The sequence below is a fragment of the Uloborus diversus genome, unplaced genomic scaffold (assembly GCF_026930045.1).
Source record: "Uloborus diversus isolate 005 unplaced genomic scaffold, Udiv.v.3.1 scaffold_296, whole genome shotgun sequence".
Lineage (NCBI taxonomy): Eukaryota > Metazoa > Arthropoda > Arachnida > Araneae > Uloboridae > Uloborus > Uloborus diversus.
The window spans coordinates 156,538-175,105 of NW_026558457.1; the positions used below are offsets into that span (position 1 = coordinate 156,538).

At 34.1% G+C, this 18,568-nt stretch overlaps 1 protein-coding gene across 1 annotated transcript in view; it reads left to right on the forward strand.

Annotated features, from left to right (window-relative positions):
* The window catches only part of LOC129233260 (carbohydrate sulfotransferase 11-like), a 34,973-nt gene extending 18,487 nt beyond the window's left edge, over nucleotides 1-16,486 (forward strand). Inside the window, exons 3-4 of the mRNA XM_054867311.1 lie at nucleotides 8,043-8,204; nucleotides 15,463-16,486. Of these exons, the coding sequence (XP_054723286.1) occupies nucleotides 8,043-8,204; nucleotides 15,463-16,137 (837 nt within the window). The 3' untranslated portion in view covers nucleotides 16,138-16,486. The remainder of the gene's footprint in view (nucleotides 1-8,042; nucleotides 8,205-15,462) is intronic.
* The last annotated feature ends 2,082 nt before the right edge of the window (nucleotides 16,487-18,568 follow it).

Consider the following 18,568-nt stretch of genomic DNA (forward strand, 5'->3'; position numbering starts at 1 on the left):
GAAACAATATAATGCTTCCGCCCACCATTCATTGTTCATTTTCGCGTCTTTTAGCATTGCTTTTATCCCGTCTAAAGCTGTCTTGTTGAAACGTTCGCAAATCCCGTTTTCCTCTGGCGTATAAGCATTTGTTCTTTGGGCTTGAATACCGTAAGAACTTAAATACCGTTCAAACTCTTCATTGCAAAATTCGCCCCCGTTGTCTGTACGAATGCTAACAAGTTTCTTTCCCGTTATTCTTTCCATTTTCTTATGATAGTGGATGAATTTGTTTAAAACTTCATCTTTTCGTTTTAAAGTGTAAACAGTCACGAAACGACTAAAATCATCAATTATCGAAAGAAAATATCTACTCCCACTTTTTGATGGCGTTGGTAGAGGACCACAAGCGTCCATAAAAACTAACTGTAGTGCAGAATTTGAGGTCTTAGGATTTGATTTAAAAGAAATCCTAGTTGACTTAGCTAGAATACAAACTTCACATTTTTCGTCTGGTTTTTCTATTTTTGGAAGACCATTCACGCTTTGATTTTTACTAGTATCTCGGATGTAATCATAATTTATGTGACAAAATCTCCTATGCCAAAGGTTAGAGAGTTGATTTTGTTTAACAGTTCCAGCATTTACGTTAAATCCGACTTCAGTTTGTTTATTTTCTACAATTTGCGTTTGTTTAACAGTACCGGCATTTACGTTGAATCCGCTTTCTACTTGTTTATTTTCTGCAGTATCGTACGCAAACGGTTCTACATAGTATAAACCCTCTTCTCTCCGTGCATAAAATAGCTTTCGCCAATTATTGAAGAACACGCAAATTTTTCCTTTACTACCAACAAAATGTGCACCGGCTGCTTCTAAATGTGCACCGGAGATTAAATTTCTTCTCATGTTTGGGTTGTATAAATCGTTTGTTAACTCTATCCAATTAACTTTCCCGTTCATTTTTACAGCAAATCTCACAGTTCCTCTTCCCAAAACTTTACTATTAGCATTTCCCACTGCCAAAGCCATATTTACATCGGAAATTTCTTCGAAATTTTTCATTAAGTTCTTGTTATTACAAAAATGCGTTGTTGCCGCACAATCAAAAATCCAGTGAAACTGATTCCTATTACAATCTTTACCTGCTCCTGATTCAGAGGTCGAAATGTAACTCTCAACTAACATCGAATATCTATCATTGAAGTTCGAAAAGTTATTACGATTTACGTTACTTTTACATTGAGCGATCAAATGTCCGTATTCATGACATCTATGACACGGTCCTATTAACTTTCTATCCTTCGTATTTTTAACAAATTTAGCATTTCCTTTGTTTTCTACTACTTTTCCTGTCTTCTTGCTTCTATTAGTAATATTGAAAGCACTCACCTCAGGTTTTTCATTGTCGGCTTTTACCTGTTTCAGTCTACTTTCTTCTTTCACCAGCTCCTCAGCAATCTTGTTGATGTCAAAATCTTCATCACTCCAACGGTAAATTAGTTGGATTATACCGGTATATTCCGGCGGTAAATGCCTAATAACTTGGAAGCCTTGAAAAAGCGAATCTAAACTATGGCCCGCGTCATACAATTTCTTCACAGCTAATTTAACTCTAGCTATAAAAAGACCCATTTCTTCGTTATCTTTATAACGGATGTTAAAGAATTCATCCAAAAGTTGTATAACTCTCGCTCGCGTTTTTGGTTCAAACTGAGCTTGCAGAATCTCCCATGCTTTTTTGCCATCTGATGTGTCCTGAATGAGTGGTCTGAACTCAGGCTTTATAGCATAATAAAGTGTGGTGTAAGCTCGATCCTGCAACAGGAGAAATTCGCTACGCTCACGACTAGTTGCCTTTTCATCTAAAGCGACTACTTTCCCTTCAATAAATTTCCAACATCCTTTATCGAGAAGTAATACCTTAACATCTATTTTCCATCTATCCCAGTTCTTTTTGCTGAGCAGTTCAAAACCTTCGGGGAGCAAAGCCATGGCTGTAAAGCAATGTTCAAAATTTCTAACTTAAACTTGAAAATCTTCAGACTTTAAAAAGCTCATAAGATTTTTCAATCCTTACGGCCCCCGAAGCCGATATATCTCTCAAAATGAAATATTGCAACATGGGCACGGCCCATAACCTGTTGACATAAAAAAATTCCTTTAATGAACTTTCCCAACGTTCTAAGCCCATGTAGCAGTTGTTTTTGAAAGAAAAACTAATTTTTAAAAACTCGTCGTTTATTTGAACACTCAATCAGAACTATTTACAGGATAATAAAAATAAAAACAGAATCGCTTAAAAACAAAAACAATCTCCATCTATCAACTTGATAGTCACCCTCACTCACTCATTCCAAACACCACCTCATTCCATCTCAATGCACGTGTCTTATGCACGTCGACTCAGCACGTGCCGATCGCCGATTGGAGATGACGTCAATCGCGTCAGCCCGCACCCAACCGACGTGCAAGAACGAATTTGCATGGGAATCAATAATTTTTTCAATAGCCAACAGAATCAACATCGCGGCGGAGAAGATGAAGACCCGATACGACACAAGGTCTACTGGACATGAATTCAACGAAGGCGACAAGGTTTGGTTATGGAATCCCGTCTGACGGAAAGGTCTGTCACCCAAATTGCAGTCGCATTGGGATGGACCCTACAAAGTCCTTAACCGACTAAATGACGTCGTAGTGAGGATCCAAAAATCACCTAATGCAAAACCTAGGGTTGTACATTATGATCGGTTAGCCCCATACTATGGCCATAGTTCATGAGTATTACGTAAACAACCATGGTTGATAACATAAAAGTTGTAGATAATTAATTTTTGCTTTTAATGTTTAGTAATATTTCTTGTTATTATTGTGTTTCCTATGCATTATTGGTTATTATTTAATGTGTGTATTTGTGAACATGTGATAGAAGTTTGGCACCCTTTCTGGGGATTGTACTGCCCGGGACGTGCAGTCCTTAGGAAGGGGGCAATGTTACAAATCCTGTAAATAGTAATTATTGTAGTAACGTAACCTGTAAATAGTTTCCCGTAATGAATATACAACCCCTTTTTCATATGGCTAAAGTATATGACCCCTATTTCCTTTTTGTTCATTGATAAAATTTGATAACGGTCTACTACTTTACAGAAGCGTGTGGAATATTTGAGAAATTTCTTTTCGGTGTCTATATAAGCCGTTAGCGATGGATAAACAGTGGAGTTTCGATTGATATTTCGAACTGAGAGCATTTTTGCTCTGTTTATTGCGAGGCATTTCGCTGTGTTGTTTTCGTATTTGTAAGTAAATACGTGTGTAAACGTTGAGTTTACGGTGTTGTGTGATAATTGCTTAATTACTGATGAATAATTTAGCAGTTGTTGACGATCTTTCCTGTACATAGTGTAAATAAATTTCCTGTGCTTTTATCAAGAACTGTGTCTTCATTTCAAGAAAGTGGAAGTCGCACCGAATCCGTTACAATACTATTTGTTCAATGCAGTGTGATAATATAGACTTAAGAGTCAGTTTACAGTTTAATTTAAAAAAAATAGTGCAACCAGTAAATTTGACAAAATATTAATGAGGTTTCTTTCAATGCATGATATCCATACTTGTCATTCTTTTAAAAAAGTAATGGCCTCTATTGTTAAATTGTGGCTCATTAATTATTTTTATTATTTGATGTTTTTCAATGAAATCCATGTCGTCTACATCAGGAAAAATTAAAAAAAATCCCCAATCTCGGATTTTTTAAAAAATATTTTATTTCATAATATTTCCATCAACAGCCATATATTTGCCAATAAATTCTTTCTTGCTTGTTTCCTCTAAGTATAATATTTATACCCAGGCACCTGTGGTTAAACTTTGCTTCATAAGCATATTTTTAGCAGTTTCTATTCCAGATACTTCCTCTGAATGGAAACTTTCTTTTTCTACTATTTTTTATTTTCTTGTTTTTTAATTCATTATTTTTTTCACTTTCAACTCTTAGCCGTTCTGAAACATCTTTGTCAATACTTCCTGTATTTGCCAGCATACATTTAAGTTGTTTTAAATAACTCATGCAGGTAGTTGTCAAATCTGAAGCACTTGTTGAAATTGCTGACAATATTGTACTTTTCAAATCTTTATCCACTATAATATTAAAATCTGTTCGCGTCTGTCTGTCTGAAGAGCTATCTTCTCGAGAACCACTGCAAATCGAGAGTCAAGCGAGATACCGATCAATTCGAAATTTTCCAAAGAAAACAATAGGACCAATCTCGTAATTGTGCGATTTTAATTAGCGGAAATATTAATTAAAACGTTAATTAACATAACGTTATTCAGGAATTTTTATTTCTTTCCTGTTGCCATTTTGCATATGCGTGAGCAAGTAAAATTCTAATAATTGTTTTAAAAGAGATTTTTTTTGGATGCTGTACAAATCTTAAAACAACGTTTCCATCTAGAATTTCATTTTAAATTAATTTAAAATTGGTTGCCCTATTCGGACATAGCCTTTATTTTATCGTCTGTCCATTTTTTATTTTTTACATTCAACGTTCGTAACTGTTTTCAGCATATGAAAGTTGTTTATTTCGCTATGTTTATTGACTGTAGTGTAAGTTTATCATTCACCGGCCTCATATTTTGGTACACTTAGGATGTGCAACTAATTATGCTTATTTTGTTGGACTTTTTCCTGTCACATGGGTGAGTTTTCGAATTATAATAACTCTTGTTTTCCTTCCTGTTTCTATTTTTAAAATACAGTTTATATCGTTAAAAGAACATGTTAAATTAAGATTGTTTGGATTTCTTTGTGAAACAGAGTTAAACAAAAAAGATTGTTTTTAAGGATTTTAACTAAAGCTAAATTGGAATCTGATGACTTGGTATTAAATTAATGCTTATTGGTAGTTATTTAGTCTTGGTGCTTTAGTTTCGTGTAATCAACCAAAAAGTATGTGTCATTCTATGTAAAAAGGTGATAGTAATTGTACATAAATAGTTCAGATATAGTCTATCAGATGTAATTCATTTTAACGTGAGCACAGATTATAGTTGATAATGCATATATTTTCATCTTTTGTGCTAATTGAAAATACTCATAACTTGTATCATTGATAACTATGATTAACGTTAAAGAGATTTTTGACAAAAATATGCTCTACTGGTGTTTTGCAAACCTTGCATTACGCGTATTTATTTACTCCTTAGCGCTTTAGAAACTGATATCAAAGTAATACAAAAACATCTATTGGACATCTCTTTCATTTTTTAAGTAGCCCGTGCAACGCCGGGCACGCAGCTAGTAAGGTGATTAAATCTTGCTTTGTGACGCATACTTTTCGGATTGAAATGAGGATGTGTTCCAAGAATTTAAAAGTACATTAGAGAAATCTGTAGCATCTGATTGCAATCAAATACAAATGTGACGACCAGCAACAGGCTGGGCCCAGCATATTCTGAGGAAAATGTGATTTTGTGCACAAGTGCATGGCTTCTTATTATTTATTATGATGGAGCGAAGTTTATTTTATAATGTCATGGCATTGCATACTTTTATGTTTCAATCATTTTAAATTAGCCACAAATGAATTAATATTCATTTAAAGGAAACTATGCTGTATCATTTAAAACTACTTGCTGGAATGATAAGCCTAACCATATACCCATTTTACCCCATTTTCAAAATATGAGATTAAAAATAAAAATAAAAATTTTTCTTCTTCTCTGTATGTTGAAGCAGCAACAAAAATGTCCAACTAAATATATTATGACACAGTAATAAAAATTTCTCAAAAATCAGGAGCTGGAGATAGAAGTTTAAGCAGACAACATGCGGCTTGAATTTATCAACTTCAATTTAAAGTGTTACCTCTCACTAAAAAATAATCAATTGAAAAAATATATTTTGTGAAATAGAATTCAGAACAGCCAAGTATAATGTCTCACTCGAAAAAATGCAAATTGAACTTAAAATAATTTGTTTTTAAAACTCTATATGTTGACTACCCATTTTACCCCACCTGACCCTACTAAATGATCTTAATTTCGAAATGATAGGCAGAATACAGAGCGAGAACGGCGTCGGTTCAGTAGGATGTAGGACCACCGCGGACAGCGATGCACGAAGAAACACGTTTAGGCATAGAGCCAATAAGTGTGCGGATGGTGTCCAGATGGACGGCTCTCCATTCCCTTTCAACCATTTACCACAGTTTGTCTTCTGAACAAGGCAGGGACAGAGTCTGCAAACGGCGTCCAATCACATCCCACACATGTTCGATTTGTGACAGGTCAGGAGAGTATGGTGGCCAGGAAAACATCTGTGTGCCTTGGAGAGCATGTTGGCAGATGCAAGCTCTGTGGTCGGGGCCTTATCCTGCTGAAAAAATTGCATTAGGTAGCCCTTGCAGGTAAGGGATTGCCACCGGCCGCAGCACATTATCCAAGTATCGTTGGGCCATCATAGTGCCCTGAATATGAACTAGGGGTGATATGGAATTGTACGCAATTGCTCCCCAAATCATGCCAGGTTGCCGTGCGGTGGGACGTTCCACAGTTACTGCCGGATTAGATCTGTATCCACGTCGACGCCACACACGTATGCGGCGACTATCACTGGATAAACAGAAGCGGGATTCATATCAGAACACGAGATTTCGCCATTAATGTCATCCACATCACTCTAGTCCCGGCACCATACTAAACGCTGCTGTCTATGTTGTGTGGTCAATGGCAGTCTTCTTAGCGGACGCCGTGATTGAAGATCATGTGCAACCAAAGGTCGGGAAATGGTTCTAGTTGACACGGGAACATTCAGGGTATCTTGCTCCTGCTGCAGAATCGAGGAACAAGTGACTTGTGGCATGCTACAGCTTGTCAGTGGATGCGTCGATCCACGCGTTCTGACATTACTCTGGCTGCCCCTGCACCCCTCAGTCTTTACACATTTCGTTGTTCCAACCATCTTCGGCACAGCCGATGCACCGTGCTCGCATCCATGTGGGTATCAGCTGCGCTTTGATGTACGGACCAACCTCCCCTTCTCCGTCTGATCACCATCCCCCTCGTAAAAATCGTCTATCCGCTGGAAGTGCCTTCGCTGACGTCGGCCTGGCATTCTCTCGTGTTTAAGCATATCCCTCCGAGACAAAAACAAAATTTCTTCGATAATTCTCCAGTCAGAAATAACGCCACGAATATTGCCCATTCTGCAAGTTCCTTCCCTTATATCTTACTTCACGTGCGTCGGAGAGATGCACATTTCACATCATTTACATAACTCAGTGATGTACTTCTACTCTAAAATTTGCATAAATTTCTGAACACTCCTTCTTGGTGTTGCATTTTCAATGTCAAGCAGTGTATTTAGCCTGATAATTAACTGTAGATAACTTTTTGTAATGAAAATAATTTCATAAAATAGTTGACTCATCAAATTTAATTAAATTTTCCATACTAGAATATGTTTTTTGTTTTTCCCAAAATTGCATAGCAAAAAACAACTTTTGAAACATTTCCAATCTATTTCAAGTTTTCGTTCAAGTATTCTTTAAAATTGCTTTAATTATCAAATTAATATTCATGAAAATTTCAAATTATATTCTAATTTAACTGTCAATTGTATTAGGTACAAAGTGATATGGTTTTCTAGTATATTTTTTTAATCCAGCCAATTTTCCTAGATTTTGCCATTTTACCAGTTGTGGCCACAATCTCAGCAAAGATATCATTTTAGTGGCAAAATGATTAACCTAACTAATTATAAAGCAAGCAGGACTTGAGTTACATAGGAGCTCTAGGAAGCTGAGCTCCTTTTTCTTCTAAAAGTTTTTTTTTTTACAAATACAACAGGTTAGGTGAAATTTAAGCTATTTATGAATAAATATAATGTGTGGGAACTACAGGCTCCTGCATTTCTCTTGGTAAAAATTAAGCCCTGAAAGCAAGTGAATGTATTTTGTTTTTGAAAAATTTCTTTATGAATATTTGGATACATTGTATATAAACATTTTCTTAAAATTTTTATGTTCCTGTATATATCCATTATTTTATCATTCTAGTTTTTTAAGACTGATATTGAACAAAGAAGACGTAAGAAGCTTGCAGACAAAACATGTCAATTTTTGAAGATTAATCAGACAGTTGAAAACATACCAAGCTCATATTTTGACCATTTTATTGTAGACGATGCACATAAGCTGATTTATTGTTTTGTTCCAAAGGTAATTATTATTTTTTAATTGAAATTCTTAGGGAATGCAGTCATTATAAATTAGTTCAAAATGAGTGTGTAAATTATAAAATAATTTAAATATTTACTTTATGGCAAATGTTAAAAATGCTGACACATATTTCTTTATTTTTTCAAACTGCAATAGAAATGTTAAAAACTTGGCTTCTTATCATAAGGTTTAAGTGTCAGTGTTTTAATAGCATATCAGTCTGCTAAAATAAATGTCAGGGAATGGGAGTTTTTTTGATATAGAATGTACTTGCTAATTAGTTAAAGTTAGCTATTAAGTGAAAGTTTTTTCCTGATCAGTAACTTTTCTGTCTACCTACTTGTTAAGTAACTAAAATTAAAAATTAAAAAAAAAACCCTGACTGGGTCGCAAATGTAGAATCAAGAGGGAAAATTGAAAGTCCTTTTAAAAGCCTTGTACTGTTAAAATCAATTACAAGTATTTTATTTGTTAACAAATAAAAACTGGCAACTGATAAAAATTTAAAATCACTGCCTTTAATTTCCTTGTCGGCCAGCAATGAATTCGGTTACTAATCGCTGAATAAAGGCTTAGCCACGTTTAAAATCTGCTTTAAAAAGCGTTATAATTCGAATTCTATATAACATGGGAGTTCCAAACACATTTTATCAGATGCAGGAAAAATGCTCTTTATTTTGGTACTAAATTTTAAAATTTTTCAAATATATTTTCATTATAAAAATCAGGAAAAAACTTTTAGAGGTTTTTAATTAATATCTTCGTTAATTAATGTCATGCAAAGATGCAACCTAGCTAAGAACAATCTCGATCAAATTTCCTTTTGAACAAATTTCTTTTTTCAAAATCGGTCCATCCGTTTAGGCGCTCAAGTGCCACAGACAGTTACATACACAGACACGTCAAACTTATAACCCACTTCCTTTGTGCATCGGGGATTAAAAAGCTAGCTCATTTTTTTCTCATTCACACATAATTATCAGGGTTGGGTTTTTAACTGTCCAAAACTGGTTTAGGACAGGGCAGGTGGTTTTTACCGTCCAAAAGTGTCCGAAAGTATCTTAAAAAAAGTATGCTAACTCTAAAGGAGTGTAATCTAATCAATTAGTATATAATGCAATATTCCTGATGCAGAAATATATATATAATTAAGCTTTAATTAATGAGTATTTGATAATATTTTTTTAAAATGTTTATTAAAAAATATTTTACTTAAAAAATTGCCAATAACTCTATTACGTAAAAACTTTCTCATGTAACAATTGGTAGAGTACTAATTTTAGTTCCATTCATAACTCAATGGAATGTTATTAAATGTGCATTATTTAGGTGCAGCAAAAAAAAAAAAAAAGCTTAATTTTTTAAATGGTTTTTGCAAAAAGTTTTACATGATGTTTTAACAAAAAAAAATTTTTAATCATAGATTAAAAAACAATAAAGTGATGATTAAATGTGTGCACTTATATATTTTAAAACTTGTGCAATTTCTTGTTTTTTAATTCATATTTTCAATACAATATATTCTGTTACTACAATGAACAAGAACTATGTAGCTTGACAATTTTTAGAAACAAATTATTGGCATTTTCATAAAGTAGTTAGGAAGTTAATTTTAGATCATGAAATGGCACCATAGTCAAGAAGAAAAGACACAAAGCTGTAAAAGATTCGCAAATACATATTTTTCCCCTTCAGTTCAAAAATTATCATTTATTGCATTCAAGATAATTATTGCACTATATTTTCATTTGCACACAAGCATAAACGTCGAAAATTTTAGTTACTATTATGCGAGGAAAAAAATTCAAATTGAAATTTTTAATGAATTCAACTTTTATGTAACTAGATTAGAATCAGCTGTATAAATAAGTTACAGGGATATTCATACTGGAATGTTCACATATATTTAACGTAAAACTTAACTTTGACACATTGTGTTCTGTTTTTAATGAAATATATGTGACGTCACGTACCCGACAAAATGGCTGTTTTCCGTAGAATTGCCACGTGGTGTTTTCTTCTTCAATAAAGGTAGTCTGCTCCAAAAAAATTCAATGCTAAAGTCTGCACTGTGCTTCCTCCTCATAGATGCTGTTGTTAAAAATATTTTGTATTGCTTCATAATTTTTCCACAAAAAATGATTTGCAGTCGAGTTTGTTTGCAAAGGAAACTAGTCATAGATAAGGTGTATTTGTTTTGGAATGCAAAAAGATTGTTCTCCAGGCACTCTCTCAGCAGATTAAAAAATATGGCCTTTTTCAGGCCCATTTCTAATTGTATGTATTGTGACTTCAGGGCAGCAGCATAGCAAGAACATTTTCATGGTGAGTGGACGCTGGTTAATTGAATCAGTTAATTGAGTCAACTGCTTTAATAAATCAAATTGCCAAAAAGAGAACAAAATCCAGCTTTATTGAAACAGCTGCTTTATGGAATCAGAACTGTTTAGAACAAAGGTGTATTTAGGGGTGGACTGGATCCCGCAAGAGGACGTTGGCCTCCAGAAGGCTCAAAAAAAAAAAAAAAAAAAAAAAAAACTGATACATAAGTTTATGAGTTGTAAGAAAAGAAAAACAAAAGGTAGCCCAGTCAATGAAGGTAAAAAAAATAGGCTTTGTCGCAACTAAGTTAGGGAAAGCTGAATTTTTGCAGGATGTTAGCACACCAAGTACACACTAAAAAACACAAAGTCCCGACCCCCACCCCTCTTGCTTTCCTCCCCACCCCCTCCGAAACATTGCAAGAGCAGTGCTATGATCATAACATTTTTGTTTCGCGACTAATTAAGAGAAAGCTGCATTTTTGCAGGATTTGTGTTTTTTTAGTGTATACTTTAAGAACTAAGTCCCGACTACCACCCCTCTTGATTTCTACCCCACTCCCTTCGAAACATTGCAAGAGCAGTACTATGATTATACGCTTTTTGTGTTGCAAAAAATAAGGGGAAAGCTGTTTTTTAGCAGGATGTTAGTAATTAAACTGTACACTAAAAAAACAAAGTCCCGACTCCCCCCCCCCCCCTCTTGCTCCGCCCCGCCCAATCCTTCCGAAACATTGCAAGAGAAGTACTATGATTATATGCTTACAGCTCAAAAATTAATGATGTTACCAGGGAGTTCCTTTTTTTTATTTCATTCTTAACAATATTATAAACAAGTGGTGCCCAACCTACGGCACACTGGACACATCCAGCCCGTGAAGCTGATCCGTGTGGCCCATTGGTTTAAAATTTTACAACTCAAAAGCGCCGTTCACATGACGCTTTTCGACCCAGGAAAAACCCTGCTTTCGACCGCAAGCCGGTTATTTGCTGGGGAAATGCTGGAATTTTTTTCCTCCTGCTTGGGGGTAGGAGAAAAGCCGGGTTGTTACCCAGAATGCACTGCGCCAACTGTGACGGTTTACTTCCTCCATTTAGGATTTGCGCAAAGGATGCTGGGTAAATCCGCTCTCTGGGATAAACCAGCTTTTCACATGTGAATGAGGAATTTTTCGATCCGGGTTTTGGCAGAGCCGGAGCGAGAAAATGCGAGGTAGAAAAACGTCATGTGAACGGCCCTATTGAGTGCGATTAATGACAATGTTACAAATTAGGAGCCAAATATTTAGAAATAGGTTTCTGAAAAACAGGTTACATTTAACAAAATAAGCATCAATTAATGCTAACAACAATTATTGATTTGCATTTTTTTTTCTTTTTCCGTATTTTCCCATTTTATTTAGAAAAGAGTAAAATATTTTAAAATTTCATAGGTGCCCGTGAGAACGATTTTAGTATGATCTGCGGCGCTCGGGAAAAAAATGTTATGGATTATGGACAGCTCTTATAAACAAATTATGTTACATACACTTTTAAAGTAGATAGCTCAGTTTCACCATTTTAATAACTTCATCATAAACAGAAAACTCACTACAAAAAGTAACTTCAACTAATTACAGCTTTTTATCTATACATCTTGGGAAGAAATGTTTGGACAAAATTTATAGGTAATAAATGTAATGACTCATTTAGTTGAAATGAAACAATATAATGACGTTCACTTTAAGTTTTACTACCATTGTACAATTTTTTGTCACAAAAAGTTCATAGTTCGTTTGTGTGTTGCAGATAGTAGTCTACAAAATAATGGTCAATGTTTGGCTAACTATTTAAGTCTTGCATTAAATAAATCAAGAATACAGTAAAACTTGTCAAGTTCACCACCCTTGTAAATTAACCACCTGTCTAAGTTGACTGCTTTTTTCAGGTACAAAATTAGTCCTATATCATATAAATTAACCTCTATAAGTTGACCACCTGTTTAAGTTGACCACTAAAATAGTGCACCGCAAGTGGTCAACTTTCAGAGGTTTCACTGTAGTATATTTCAACTGATTAGTTCCTCGCAGCGGATATTATTACTTTTATTGTTTAATATTACTTTTTGTTATTATTTTTTAGTCTTTTATAAGGGGTTATCTTCTAATATTTTGTTGGTTTGGTCCGAAAATATTGTTACAGTGCATTCCACTACAGTGTCCACACATTGACGTGTAATCGAACCAAGCTTTACAACAGATACAGTTTGTTGTAACTAATAATGTTTTACAGTTGCAAGGTATTAGTTGGAGAAGTTCACTTAGAGCAGAGGTATTCACCATGAGCTTAGGAATCAGTCTTGCTTGAAGTAAATTGACAACCCGACTCTTCTGGGGGAAGTTTAAAACCTAACCAAGTTTGAATCTAGTGGTAAACCCTAAAAAGATGTTTTTGAGCGGCGTCTAAGGTTGGTGGAAGTGTTGCTAAATCAAAATTTGACTTTAGGGACATTTTTGCTATTACTTGCTTATACAGAAACTTTTTATACTTCAAACTTGGTTAGGTTTTAAATTTCCAGCAGAAGAATGGGGTTGGCAATTTACTTCAAGCAACTGACTGACACCTAAGCCCATAACAATTATCCCCGCTCCAAATGAATTTCTCCTGCTAATAATCTTGCAATTGTAAAACATTGTGTGTTACAAACTGTAGCTGTCCTAAAGCTGGGTTCGATTGCAGGTCCATTTGTGGAATGCACTATAACAATATTTTTGGACCAAACATTATTCTATAGACTATCAGCAACACAAATGAACTATAAACTTTTGTAACAAAATATTGCATTTTCGTTGTAAAACCTTAAAGTGAACGTAATTACATTGATGCGCCATTTCAACTAAATAAATATTGCAGATCATCATTGTATTATTATCTATAAGTTTTGTTCAAACATTTCTTCCCAAGAGTGTAATGATAAAAGGCTGTTGTTTGTTGAATTTATTTTTTGTTTTTTGTAGTGAGTTTTCTGTATGTGATTAAGTTAGTAAAACGGGTGTATGTAGCATAATTTGTTTATAACAGTGGTCCCCAATCCTTTTCTTCCCATAAGGGCCGCAGATGGTACTAAAATCGTTCTCCCGGGCTGGAGCCCATATAAAATTTCAAAACGTTTTACTCTTTCCTAAATGACATGGGAAAATACTTGATGCTTCTTTTATTAAATGCAACATGTTTTTCAAAAACCAATTTCTAAATATTTGGCTCCAAATTTGGAACACTGTCATTAATGGTGGTAAAATTTCACAAAAGAGCGAGCCACGTGGATCAGCTTTGGGGGCCGAATGTGTCCCGCGGGACATAGGTTGGACACCGCTGGTTTCTCATATTGTTAGGAGTGAAATAAAAAAAAAGGAACTCCTCGGTAACATCATTAATTTTTGAGCTGTATGAGTATAATCATAGTTCTGCGCTTACAATGTTTTGGAAGGGTTGGGGGGGGGGGAGCAAGAGGAGGGGTCAAGACTTTATGTTTCTAAGTATGTAATTTAAGAACTAACATCGTGCAAAAAATCAGCTTTCCCTAAATTAGTTGCGACACAAAAAACGTATAATCATAGGGGTGGAGGTCGGGACTTGGTGTTTTTTTAGTGTTTGCTGTATGTGCTAACATTCTGCAAAAATTCAGCTTTTCCTAAATTAGTTGAGACACGAAACCTGTATTGACTAGGCTAGAAGTAAAGTGGCACAGGTTTGAGCGCAAAAAATAATAATGAATAAATGAAATAAGGAAGTTGCACCAAAAATTTTTTTAAAAAATTAAAAAGGTGTTCAGGCTTAAGGGCCCATTGGCCGGTCCGCCCCTGGGTAAATTTCATATAAGCAGCGGCCACTGTATTATAAAACAGCAGCTATGATAAAAACTGGGGTTGGAGTATTTTAAAGCAAATTTAAAAAATTTTCCCATATTATTTGCAGTAACTGCTGGTCCATTCATGGTCCCACTCTGGAAATTTTTTGGATGTATTCAAGAAAGAGAACATTGGGGGGGGGGGGGGGGGGGGGGGGGGGGGGGGGGGGGCGGATTTTCTTTTTTTGTCAGCATTTTCAAAGGACCTCAAAAAACCAGGATTTTTTAACTTTAAAAACTTGAAAATCATATATTAAATTAAAGAGCATATAATTGTCTTAGTTATTCTATTGTGATAGATTTAAAAAATATATATTTGCATGAATTTAACACGCCAAGACTTTTGAAAGTTTCATGAAAATGACATGGAATGATCCAAATGATAAAAAAAAAAGGCTTTTGATTTATTTTTAGGGCTTTTGACTGCAAAATATGGCCCTTAGAGGTAGAGGGGCCCTTACAAACAATACTTGAAAATAGGGGCTTTTGAGGGTCCATGGGAGCCCTGTCCCCAATATTGTAAATCTTGGATATCTATATATGTCCTTGAATTTTGGACGGTCTTCAAATTCAGATTATCTTGAAACTATGTTGGTAATTTTATTTAGAGATGTGCAAATTTCTCAAACATGAAAATTTGCAACTAAAAATATGCTCCTTTTTTTTGCAAAACTTTTGAATGAAGTTATGTATTGTGGTGGTCTTTTTTGTTTACAGTTCAAACTTGTCTAATTGTTTTTACTGTAGACTTTATCATTCATATTCAACATCTGCTGATGGTCTATTTTGAGCTTTCAAGTGTGACTTTTTTCCCCATGGTTTCTTGGTAGTGAAAAGAGAAAAGTATTCTATTATTTTAATTTTGGGTTGTTACCCAAAATGAATTCAAATTTAAGAAAAATTCTGGAAATTATGTGTTGCACTTAGTGGTTCATCAAACTTTCAAATTAATGCAATTTACATAAAAATAGTAATATTTAGCTTAATACATTTTTTTTAATTCCTTACATTATAGATAAAATGTATTTATCATATGTAATGTATATTTTAGGTGGCCTGTACAAATTGGAAAAGAATACTTTTGGCTTTAAGAAGTGCTGACAAAGATCCGTTATCTATTAGTGGTAATGAAACACATCAGGCTACTGCTTTTACATTGCTGAGTCAATATAGCAAACAAGAAATTAGTGACAAGTTAAAGCACTATTGGAAGTTCTTTTTTGCCAGGCATCCCTATGAGAGACTTCTTTCGGCATACAGGAACAAATTAGAGGAGAGTTACGTTGATTATTTCAGAACTCGATTTGGTACTGAAATCATAAAAAAATTTAGACCCAACCCTTCTGAAGAATCCATTGAAAAAGGACATGATGTAAGATTTTTGGAATTTATACAATATGTTACAAGTTTAAATGTGGAGGATTGGAAAAAGGCTTTTAATGAGCATTGGCGACCTGTATTTGATTTATGCTTTCCTTGCCATATTAAATATGACTTTATTGGAAAATATGAAACATTGAGTGATGATGCCACATTTATACTGAGGAAAACTGGCATATCGACTAAAGTCAAATTTCCAGATAGGCTCCAGAGCTATAAAAAGCAACCAACTGGGGATTTAATGCAATTGTATTACAGAAATATATCGACAAATTTACACAGAAAGCTTTTTGAAGTTTATAAAGAAGATTTTACATTATTTGAATATGAGTCTCCATATTTATAATTAGAATGTGTACTACGTATGCTGAACCAATTTATTTCTACTTAAATTCAACTTGACAAATTTAAGTTGTAACATTTGTATACGATTTTAATGCATTTTAGAAAATGATGTTGTAAATTGTATATTTAATATATATTTGGTTTGTAATTTTAATTGCATATTTTTATGCTTTGATTTACAGCCAAAAATTTGTGTTATAATTTTTATACTTTACCAATGCAGCTATGAACATTTGCATTTCATGTTTTAATGCCATTTGATAACTGCCATATTGCTGAGTCATTTTTCATTGAAAGCTAAATATCAATATGTTGAAAGCATCTTTGTATGATAAATGAAGCTTCTCATGTAGCGCTTGTGAATTTGTGAAATCATATTTTTATACTAACTTTTATGTATTAAGAGTTTATATTAAACTCTTGTTGTTTAATGTGGTCTGTTCATGTTTATTTATAGTTATGTACAGTGATCTAATTGGGGGAAAATGTTTGAGGAACTTGTCCCTTTATTAGGTACATGACATTACTGACGAATTTTTGTTAGGCCACAAAAGGTCCGTTTAGACAATTGGCAGTTTTTATTTAAAAAGGATTTTTTTTTATACGAAAGCTTTAACAAAGCTACAAAAATAGGCAAACAGAACAAAAAGTGAACATGTTCTTTAGGTTAAGTTGAAATTCTGTATTAATATTGTTGAATATTTTACTGTAAGTTTTAGTAATTACAGTGATAACGAGTTCATACATACCTTTGGAACACACAAAAAAAATATAATTTGAACTTTGACATCTTGAATTCAAATTATGTTTTTCGCAATCACGAGTGTGTGTTTGTGTGTGGAGGGGGATGTTTATGTGTGGGTAGTTGTAAGTGTAGGCAAGTAAGTGACGCAACCTGGAGACGGTTTTCGCTAGAGGAGCAGCATCGTGAGGCGGCCGGTCGACGGTGGTGCTGCAGAGGGAGGCGGGTGGGGGGGGGGGGGGAATAAAATCATAAGAATTCAGAACAGTCAAGTGAGAACAATAAGCAATCGTGATTGCTCAAAAAATTGTTGTTTAAACATGTTAAGATTTTACTTCATTCTCAGGTAAAAATTTAAACCATAAAACAGCAGAATTTAAAAGAACTGTACAAAAAAATTTCGGGACTTGAAAATAAATCTCACAAAGTACACTGATCATCAATAAATATCTCTTTCCTCCCACAGGTGGTTCTTCCTGAAAACGTGCTCCTTATGGATCCTGCCCCCCCCCCCACACAAGCACCATTGTCCCCCCCCCCCAAGACTGAGAGAACAATTAATATCAGACGGATTTTCATTTGCAACTTCTGCTGTTGATAAAAAATCGTTGGCGCTCACATCTGAAATTGACAAATGTAACCAGAATTCGAGATATAGAGGATCTGGGAACAATTTATTTGAGATAAACTTATGTTATAAATGCAGGGAAATTGAAAATATTCAACATATTTTTGATATAAAACTGTTTGACAAAATTAAAATTACAAAATGGGAATCTTCAGATTAAAAAAAACAACCCTAAATAATTAGTATTCATAAAAGTTACTGTTTGATCATGACACCATTCATAAAATCAATTGCAGTTGGAGTGTCTCAGCAGGAATTTCCGCCCATTTAGGTGAGCCCTTTCATATTTGATTAGTTGATTTTTAAAGCACCAGATTTAAGATTTGTTTCAGAATTTTTTTCATTTGTTTTATGCACTTTTATTTAAATTAGAAAAGCACGTTATGCGTTAATAAATAATTTTGTGTAATGTGGGGAAAGTATTCCAAGCGAGAAACTTAAACATAGAGCCTATGGAGGTTGTTTCTATTCCCGAAGGTTTTATTCTTGTGAGCAGATTATTTCTTTATCCATTATCTGATCAAGCAGGGCAGATATTATTTACATTCATATGTTATTATTTTATCTTCTGGTTTGTTTTTTTTTTTTTTTTAAAGAGGGAATTAAAGCAATGTCAAAATAATTGTGAAGAATGTTAAAGGGATGAAAAAATGTATTGCATCAAAGTAATCCCAATCTGTAATCACAATTTAACCAACATAAGTTAAACATCAAAGAAATATATTTCTTGCTCGTTAAAATAAAACAGTATTGTGTTTCAAACGCCAAAATGTGGAAGATATTTAGCACAAGTCTCATTTAGAAGATATTAACAGGTTTTCCGCTCACCAGGTAAGTCATGGATTTTGACCATGATCAAAATTTGTCATGAAAAGTGATTTTCAGCAAAAAATGCTAAAAAAAAAGTTAAGGAAACTGGCTGTTGGTCATGGAGTTTTAGAACATGCAAAAGTACTAAATTATAACTATTTGATGTAAAACGTTTGCAGTTTAGCTGTTTTTTATGCATGTTCCAAGTTTTTATGCATTTTGAAATCTAGTCGCATCCACTAATATAAAATT